At 41.3% G+C, this 9389-nt stretch overlaps 1 protein-coding gene across 2 annotated transcripts in view; it reads left to right on the top strand.

Moving 5' to 3' along the window:
* The window catches only part of rps6ka3b (ribosomal protein S6 kinase, polypeptide 3b), a 95856-nt gene that overhangs the window by 44066 nt on the left and 42401 nt on the right, over positions 1-9389 (top strand). For both annotated transcript variants that reach the window (XM_046043729.1, XM_046043720.1), the window contains exons 3-9: positions 1457-1573; positions 2030-2111; positions 5468-5548; positions 5705-5784; positions 7712-7818; positions 7907-7944; positions 8087-8229. In XM_046043729.1, the coding sequence (XP_045899685.1) occupies positions 1457-1573; positions 2030-2111; positions 5468-5548; positions 5705-5784; positions 7712-7818; positions 7907-7944; positions 8087-8229 (648 nt within the window). The remainder of the gene's footprint in view (positions 1-1456; positions 1574-2029; positions 2112-5467; positions 5549-5704; positions 5785-7711; positions 7819-7906; positions 7945-8086; positions 8230-9389) is intronic.

Below are 9389 nucleotides of genomic sequence, written 5' to 3'. Positions count from 1 at the left end.
GAGGTGCAAACCAGGGAAGGGATGTGAGAACGGTTCAAATAAAGATAGAAAAGGCGAGAAAGTAGGAGGGAGCAAAGGAGGGAGGGAGGCGAAGATTTCTCTGAGGGAGAGAGAAAGCTGGAGAGAGAGAGGAAGAAGTGTCAGGGACGAGCAGAAGCCGGCGCCGGCTGCATCCTGTAGCCTGGCAGTCGATGCACAGGAGCATGTTAGCGCCACAGAGCCTCAGCCGCAGTCGGGACTACGGGACCCATAATGCACTGGGGCAGCCGTCCGCCAACAGGTCACCCACCTGGGAAGTACAGGTACGGAGGAAGGAAATAGTCGGGGTGACCGACAGAGGAGGAGGATGGAGTGTGGAGGGAGGAAAGCAGGGAGAGGATGTGCAGCCTGGATGTGTTTACTTGTTTACTCATTTGTTTTGTCGGGTCAATATCTGGAACACACAAAGAAGGGCGAGCTAGGACGCCTTAGAACGACACCGAAGGAGGGGTGGTGTCACTGAGTACACACAGTGTGGTACCATTAGTCACTCAGCTGCAGCGGGAAGCAGGTATTGGGGGTGGCTCCATGACAACTGTGTGTATGTGTGTGTGTGTGTGTGTGTGTGTGTGTGTGGAAATTTCCCACCAAGCGGGATGACGAACATTCGGAAACCCTACTAAACCTGTTGTGTGATTCACTGGGCGGGGGGGTCCACCTTTAGACATGCTCACACCGATAAAGTTGCTCTTTGGTTGTTGTGGTTTTTGTTTGGAGTTAACCTTCTGCTTTATACACTTCATTTCCCAGAATTCCTTTCAAAGAACATGCCTGAACTCGCTCCATCAAACAGCTGTCTTTTAAGTTTAAAATAGGTCCAGAAATTTCAAACAGAGTTACCTCTTAATGTAGAATTAAAAAGCACAAACCGATGACGATAACGATGTTTACAAAACCTTTCCTGTACTTTGAGTAATTCAAATTATACTGTATATGTGGCCAAAAGTAAGTGGACACCCCCAAATACACACTTTTATGTACTTTTGATCTGTTTTTCCTGGTTTGGTCTTTATCACAAGATAAATCTGGAGGGTCACCAGGTGTTTTAACAGGATGGGAAAGCAGACTGGGGTGGATTTAATGATTTTGGGGTGGCCTTATTCTCACCCTTTCTCTATCGGAGAATGTTTTTATGAATGGCAGCGGTAGAAGAAGATACATAAAATTATATAAAAATCTAATTTAGCTATAAAGCAGTGCTGCTTATTGAATATCAATGTCATCCATGATAGTATAATACAACCAGAAGTCTAACAGTTGGCAAACGGGCCAGTGAGGATTGAAGTTTACCAAGAAATTAAAAAGTTACTGGCCTGTAAGGATTATCGATTAATCCACCACAGCCAGATTTATAGATTAAGAAGTGTGTATTTCAGACCGTAACAATGAACCTGACACTTTTATGTTTGTGTTACAGGATGACGCGCCAATCAAGGAGATCAGCATCACTCACCTTGTGAAGGAGGGATCAGAGAAGGCCGATCCCCGGCAGTTCGAGCTACGCAAAGTCCTCGGACAGGGCTCCTTTGGCAAGGTACGTGTGTGTGTTGATATATCTGTCGGTGCGTGTTTATGCGAGTGGGCAGAGGTGTGTGTGTAAGTGTGGGTTTCACTTCCACTCAAATCGTTGTAATGTTTCCCCTGTGCTAGTGTGTGAGAGCACGTTGCGATGGAGACGGCAGGATGAGGGCCCTTCACACCTCCCGCTCAGTATCATCGTCTTTTGTGAATGAACAATTAGCCTCCCGCTCGGGCTTTGTTTTTTGTTTTTTTGGGTGTGTGTGTGTTTCTGTTTATTTTAATCAACAAGTACAACCTTGAAAAAAAACTGCTCACAGAAACACTAAAGAGTACACATAATACACACTCTGATACCAGTACATCCATTAATACTTCATCACACAGTATATTGCATAAATAAATCCATCAGCAGTAACTTAATTGATCTCTGTGTGTGTGTGTGTGTGTGTGTGTGTGTGTGTGTGTGTAGGTGTTTCTGGTGAGGAAGGTCACAGGGCCAGATGCCGGGCAGCTGTACGCCATGAAAGTCCTGAAGAAAGCTACACTGAAAGGTACTAAAAGAGACCTTCAATGTGAAGATCTATAGCTTTCCTCTTGTTGTTAAATCTCCCCTATCCAAGCGACTTGTATAGCTACGGTGCCTGAGACAGGACAAAAGATGTCCACTGTGAGATAGCAGAGAGTTGCCAGTCAAGAAATCAGGTTTCTTAAGATATATTAAGAGATTATATTTACTTAATTATTCATTCAATTTTAATTAAATTTAATTAATTATTCATTCAACATATGTTTTTATGGAGAGAGAGAATAACTACATATTTTACACCACAAGCCAAAGGACAGCGCTACATGAAATTAATCTAACTACATGTTTTTTTCTATCTAAGTTTAGCTGGCTGTTTGCTTCCATGCTGCAAGCTAAAGTTAGTTTTATTGGCAATTACTGATCAGCTGATTGTCTCGCTAACGTAAACGGAAATGCTAAACCACAGCGCTGGAGAACAAATCATGGCTACATGAAATTAATCCAACAAGATAAGACAGGGGAAACACACCACGGCTCTCTGTGATTATAGTTAGCTTCTAGCAAAAGATATCAAACAACAGCTTTCATTTGCATCGATAAAGTCTAACTGAAGTCTAACGTAATTACCTGTCCAGCAGAAAACAGACAACTTCTGTCATCTGTCTTTTTAAATCAACTACAATAATCTTATCAGTGTATTAATTAAGTAAAGTAAGTTGCACTTAAACCAGCTACAGCATTACAACACTGCTTACATATTATTGTGTCAATAATAACAATAAATCAAACAGTCATCTGTCTGCATCCTCTAGCTTCATGGTATAAAGATCCACAGGCTGTCGGCTCTCGTGCTAAATAACACGTGTGCTCGTTCATTTGTCCAAATGTCACGTCTCTTCTTACTTCTAATAAACCAGAGGACTACTCAGACACTGTTTTATTATTATTTTTATTGTTATTATTTCCTCTTCTTCTTCTATAGACACCTTTTAATGTAGTGATGGCGTCTTCACTGCCGGAATTATATAAGCAGAAGAAGAAGCCATGATGACGAAAAGCGCTCTGTAGCGCTGTTGTAGAAACATGACTACAAAATACTGTGATGTCCATGGAAGGGGCTGCCCGTGGTTATGTAGATTAAAAAAAGGCTCATTCTAATGTAATAAAAACATAATGGTTCATTATGTAAGGTCTTTATACACCACTGAAAACATAGTTATAGATATTATATTGCATTTCTGTCAGTGAATCCTCAGAAATATTACACACTGAACCTTTAAAGATTATTTTGTTCAGTAGGAACTTGTGGGCTTGGAGCTGAGAGCCACAGACAGGAAGTCAGAACGTACTGAGAGACGATCAACACATTGCTGGTTTTGGTGTTATATGGAACTAGTGCAGTGACTGTTCACAGGGGCCGATGTGACGCCTCTATGTTGCTTTTTAGATGTGGCCCATCTCACATCAATCAACAAACAATGGCTGACATTCAGCACTCCCTCATAACTTCAGCTCTTACGACTCCGTTTGAACATATTTAAACCTGCGTGAGGACGATAACTCCATTTCAACATTTCACTACCACATCAAAGCATATAAGCCCCGCCCCCGCGAGCGTACCCAGCCTTTGCTGTTACAGAATGGAGCGACTCGCTCTGTACTGTTGTGTGTTCAAAGTTTATTAATTCTAAACGTGTTGCACCAAATGCAGTCGACATAATCGAAATATAAACACTCACACACAGATTGCTGCCTTTATTAGAGAGATAATGAGTCTCATCCTTTAAGTTTATGTGAAATCTGAGGGGACATAAGCTTGATTTTATTCCTGGAATGAATTTAAGATTTACGTGGGATTTGCCCATTAATCGCATTTGTTTACAATAAGACAAATGCAAAATATCACCAGCCTTGTCCAGAAGCATATGTGATATTATTCAGCTGTTCCTCAATTTGAAATGAAGGTGTTCAGGTCATGTAGAGTGACGCCCTTAAGTTGACAAGTGGCACAAATGCATGAATTAAATCCATGTGAATGCATCCGGTCTAATCAATGAACACGAGTTGAAAAATGTTTCACAGTGAGCGAAGAATTTTCTGTTAAACCAAACTGTTAGACTCCACTTCATGAACATGTGAGGCAGAGAGAAAATGAAGGGCGATAAGAGAGCTCTATGATTAACTTCTTCAGGTGTAGTAAAAACAGACTGAACAAATACTCCAGCAGTAATGTGAACAAAGCGAGTGAGGAAATGCACTTAACGCTCAGTCATTTATGCCTTTTTAACCTTTATCACGCGGCCTGTATCAAAAGGCATTACAGAGATCACCGATTACCGAGCAATCGCTTGTGTAATGGTGACAGAATACAGGATGCAACAGATTGAAAAATAGAAGCATGCTGAACGAAGCCGCTGTGGCTCCACAAACCTGAGATCGTAGGAAAAATCTAAATTTAACCCACAAACTAGAGAAAAACAATGAGGTTGATGATGATAGAGTTAGGGTTAAACTCTGGCTTCAGGTGAACCGCTCATTTGTGTTGGTTACTAGAGGATCTAAATCCACATTTGGGTCATCAGGTAGAGACTGGTTGCAGCTGAGGTTAGAAGAGGAAGCAGCAGCAGCAGCAGCAGCAGCCGCGGAGATGTGTAAATAAGCCTGAAAACGTTTCTGATCTCAAATTATGCGACCTAATCAAATCGTAATTTAAAAAAATCTACGTTAAGAAGTAAAAACTGCTGAAATTCTTGTTTTTCAAGACCAAAGTTTCTTTTTGTGCTTGTGTTCTTGCTTCTTTTTGCAGATTAAGTGTTAATCGCAGACTAAAAGTCAGATAGAGGCCGACAGAGTCTTCAGTGATGGTTGGGTTTGACAGCTGGAGCTCTTTGCTCTGAAATATAGTTTTGCCTTTTTTGTTCACAAGTGGATTCTGCGTGTTTTTGCTCAGTCGTCATTGCCCCCAAAGTGGAATTTCACACTTTAACATGAGACCACACAGAGAGACAAAGAGCTACAGAGGTGGAGGGAGAGAGGAAGAGACGCATAAATGCCTGAAGTCATGTTAAACTCAAGTCGAACACCATCTGGTGGACAGAAATACAGCATGTCTATTTATTTCTCTGCTGTCTGTCTTCATATTTGTTCCATTTTTCTTTCTTGTTTTTAAATTTCTTCGTGCTGATTTTCTTCCTCCCTCTGCCCATGTTCGGTTACTCATCCGCTGCCATCTGGGAGTCTCTCCAGCCAAAATAGAAACCAAATAAGGAGGCTGTTTTATTTGGGCTTTTCACCGAGAGCTTTATCTGCTGATTTATGTGTTTTCCACTGTGTGTGTGTGTGTGTGTGTGTGTGTGTGTGTGTGTGTGTGTGTGTTTCCAGTGCGCGACCGGGTCAGGACAAAGATGGAGAGAGACATCCTGGTGGAGGTCAACCATCCCTTTATCGTCAAACTGCACTACGGTGAGTCAATAACAGACCTCCGTGATGAGTCACCAACGCCACGCCGGCCAATCAGAACTGAATGTTCTTCTTTTTAGTCACAGTGGAAATGTTCAACAAGTGGAGTGACTTCTTAGATCATATCTCACTTCTTTCCTTCTCTCCTTCCTCCCTCAGCGTTTCAGACGGAGGGGAAGCTCTACCTGATCCTGGACTTCCTCAGAGGAGGAGATCTCTTCACTCGCCTCTCTAAGGAGGTAACGACTGTTTATGCACGAGGAGAGGCCTTCAGGATTTAGCTCTGAAGACAAAACATCCGAGAGGCAAACTGGAGAATACAAAACAGAGGAAAATCAACAAGATATAACAAATTTATTAATCAGGATCTTATTGTCTCGAATGGGAAATTCGATTTTTAACTCTTTTCATATTAAAATGAAAACACTTCTCTTCTTCAGCACACCATGCTTTATTTATTTTGGCTACAGTCTGTCCTTCAAAACTGTTTTGGTGATTAAAGAAAGCAAAAAGAGCACAAAGTAGGGTTGGGCCAAAAGAAGATGCTATCGTCCAACGGCGATGGCTGACATATGGTCGATGGCATCATGATTGTATCACGGCAGCAGGTGAGCCGCTTGTGGGCTTATTAATGACGCAGCCTATCAAACAACCGAAACCAACATCCGCACCCTGTGTGTTCACTGCTGGTCCGTGCTTGTAAAATTTCCACCGCAACTTGTAACATCATAGGCTACCAAGTTTTTAACCGCCCCCCCTGCGTGCACCCCAGATGCTGTCGTCCATCCCGATGTTTCAATGTGGACATCATCCGATGAAAATTTTGTAAACATTGTACAACCTTAGTGCAAAGTGCTTTAATACAAAAAAGGCATTAAGATCAAATACACAAGGCGAAAAAAACAAACAAACATAAGCTGAAACAGATAAAATGGGAGACAAAACATTACAGTGCAGTGCTAGATGTGAATACATAATCCCAAATGTCATTGTCAAAGATATGATTGGAAATGTGTGGGACAGTAAGCAGACCTGAACCCAGACCATCTGAGACCGTTGCAGAGATAAACCAGTCTCTGTTTTAAAATAGCGATCGACAGATGTGGGTTTTTCAACGGCCGATGTTGATATTTGTAGAGCAGATATATAATGCCAATATAAAAACAAGGAAAAGTCATGTGTAATCCATTATTCCTGCAGAGAACAATCTAATGTACATGTTATCTCAGCCAGTAACGTGTTGTTTTAAATTAAAGATTTGTTAATGAATGATAAGAAACATCCTTTGGGTCCCGGTGTTTATCGGCCTCGTGGGTGCAGGTATCAGCCGATGCAGATTATCTCAAAATGCCAGATATCGATATCTAAGTGTCTGTGAGGTCTGTCACTACTTTATAAACAAACAGTAAGATGTATAAGTCAGGAAGGCAGCGTGAAGAACTGAGGACTGGACTGATCGACTCTCCTGGTGTCAGTGAATAGACGTTCATTAGGAGAGAAAATGACAAAGGAAGAGAGGTATTTAGGTGAAGTACCGTTAAGGTAAAGCAGATCCTCTTGTCTAGTATTCATAATATTCCTCTTTAATAAGTATGGAAGAAACAGAAATCAATGCAGCACAGACACAGAAGAACAAGCAAACAGGAGGAAGCTTGTTTTTCGGTTTCCGTGGAGTTTTAGTTGTCGGTTACTTTACTTTGTGACTTCCTATAAAAGAGGATTCAGGAACTGGTTCATCATTATTTTAGAATCACATTTGATTGGATAAATGCATGTCTCAGAGTGCAGGATGAGTCATTAAAATGAAATGTTATATTTTAAAGGAAGAGAAATAAGAGGGATTTTTATATACAGTATAAATACTCAATAATGCATGTTTAAGCATACCAAAAATAGCAGAACACTTAGCACGTGGGAAATGGTGTCTTTAAAAGACATTCAAGTTTCCACAAAGCTGATGAAACACAGTGACTTGTTTTTCTGAATCTTTGCACCTTGTCTGCATTTTAAAATCAGTCATTGTCCCGAGCATCATGACTAACAAGAAAATGATTACTTACCAAACAGAGTTTCGTATCGTAAAATGCGAAGGGCTTTGGCGTGATATGGCTGAGTAACATTTCTCAGAGTGTGTCTTCAACCGTGCGTACTGTGTGTGTGTTTTAGGTCATGTTCACAGAGGAGGATGTGAAGTTTTATCTGGCAGAACTCGCTCTGGCCCTCGATCACCTTCACAGCCTGGGCATCATTTACAGAGACCTGAAGCCAGAGAAGTAGGCGCGCACGCACACACACATATATTAATGTTTGCCAGCAGACGTTTCCTTCAGAATACTCAAAAAAAAAAACCTGTTATTTCAGCATCCTGCTCGACGAGGAGGGACACATCAAGCTGACCGGTGGGTAATACTACACCTGTTCTGTGTGTGCGTGTGTGTTTCAGCTGCCGCTCGTTATAAAACAATGTGTCGTCGTCGTGTGTCTGTTAACACGCGCTCCTGCTGCTGAAAACTCATTTATCACTGAGTTGTGTGTTTTCAGACTTTGGCCTCAGCAAGGAGTCCATAGACCAGGCGAACAAGGCCTACTCCTTCTGTGGGACGGTGGAGTACATGGCTCCCGAGGTGGTCAACAGGCGAGGACACACGCACAGCGCCGACTGGTGGTCGTATGGCGTGCTCATGGTGAGAGGACGCTGCTCATTACACTGCTGGTTAGCAGGCATTGTGGATCTGTTACCAAGTTACTAAAATATTTAATAAGCTCTTGCTGAATCTTCTTGAGCTTTTCTTTATTAGGAAAGAGCATTTTACAAAATATTCTCTATTAACTCCTGCTATAGCAAGTACTGGATATAATATAAATGCATTTTGTTTGTGTTTAAAGCAAAACCTAACTTGTTTAAAAGATTTAAAATTATTCACATTTAATAACCGGATCTGATGTTATTATATTCGACCCTAACCTTAGTAAATTGTTCGAAAACCAAACAACTAGACAAAGTCACCGATCATCTGAAAAATGTGTCTGGGGCAGAACAGGTGTGTAGTATATTGTGGCTGTTTTGTGAAACCTTATTATATCATTAAAATATTTCACACTTGCTGTCTTTATGGTTTCATCACAAATTCTAGCTTTCACATCTGGTGCCGTCATGGCTGCCCAGTGGAAAATTTAATTTAAGCAGATGATGTTAAAAAATTAAAATGTGTAGCAGCTGCAACTGAGACGGGTGGTTGAGGTGCATCTGTATTGTTCTCAGTCTGCATGAATAAATAGGCTGATAAGATAAGAATTGTTCTCAAATGTTTGTGGTTCTGGTGTGAGAACCTCCGGCTCTAAACTGATTGTTAGCTAGCTGACAAGCCGACAGAAACATACTTTGGGTTCTGCTGTGGATTTCAGAGCATGACTGGTGTTTAGGGGAGCGTGAGGTGCAGTTTGTCTGAAGTGACGTCATTCAACTGCATTATTCTCTACGGTATAACTATGTACAGTGGGGGAAATAAGTATTTGACCCCTTGCTGATTTTGCAGGTTTGCCCACTTACAAAGAATGCAACGATCTATAATTTTAATCATATGTACATTCTAACAGTGAAAGACAGAATCCCAAAGAAAATTCCAGAAAATCACATCATATGAATTTATAAAAATTGATGACCATCTGATGAGGAAAAACAAGTATATGACCCCCTACCAAACAGCAAGTATTCTGGCTCCTACAAGCCAGTTAGTCTTTCTTTAAGACACAGCCCCAATCCCAACCAATTATCTACATCAAATACACCTGCCTCACCTCGTTACCTGTATAAAAGACACCTGTCAACACCCAAACAACCAGC

Source organism: Micropterus dolomieu, linkage group LG01 (genome assembly GCF_021292245.1).
Source record: "Micropterus dolomieu isolate WLL.071019.BEF.003 ecotype Adirondacks linkage group LG01, ASM2129224v1, whole genome shotgun sequence".
NCBI classification, from domain to species: domain Eukaryota; kingdom Metazoa; phylum Chordata; class Actinopteri; order Centrarchiformes; family Centrarchidae; genus Micropterus; species Micropterus dolomieu.
The sequence above is the reverse complement of the archived record's forward strand: the minus strand, read 5'-3'. Positions and strand labels throughout refer to the sequence as shown.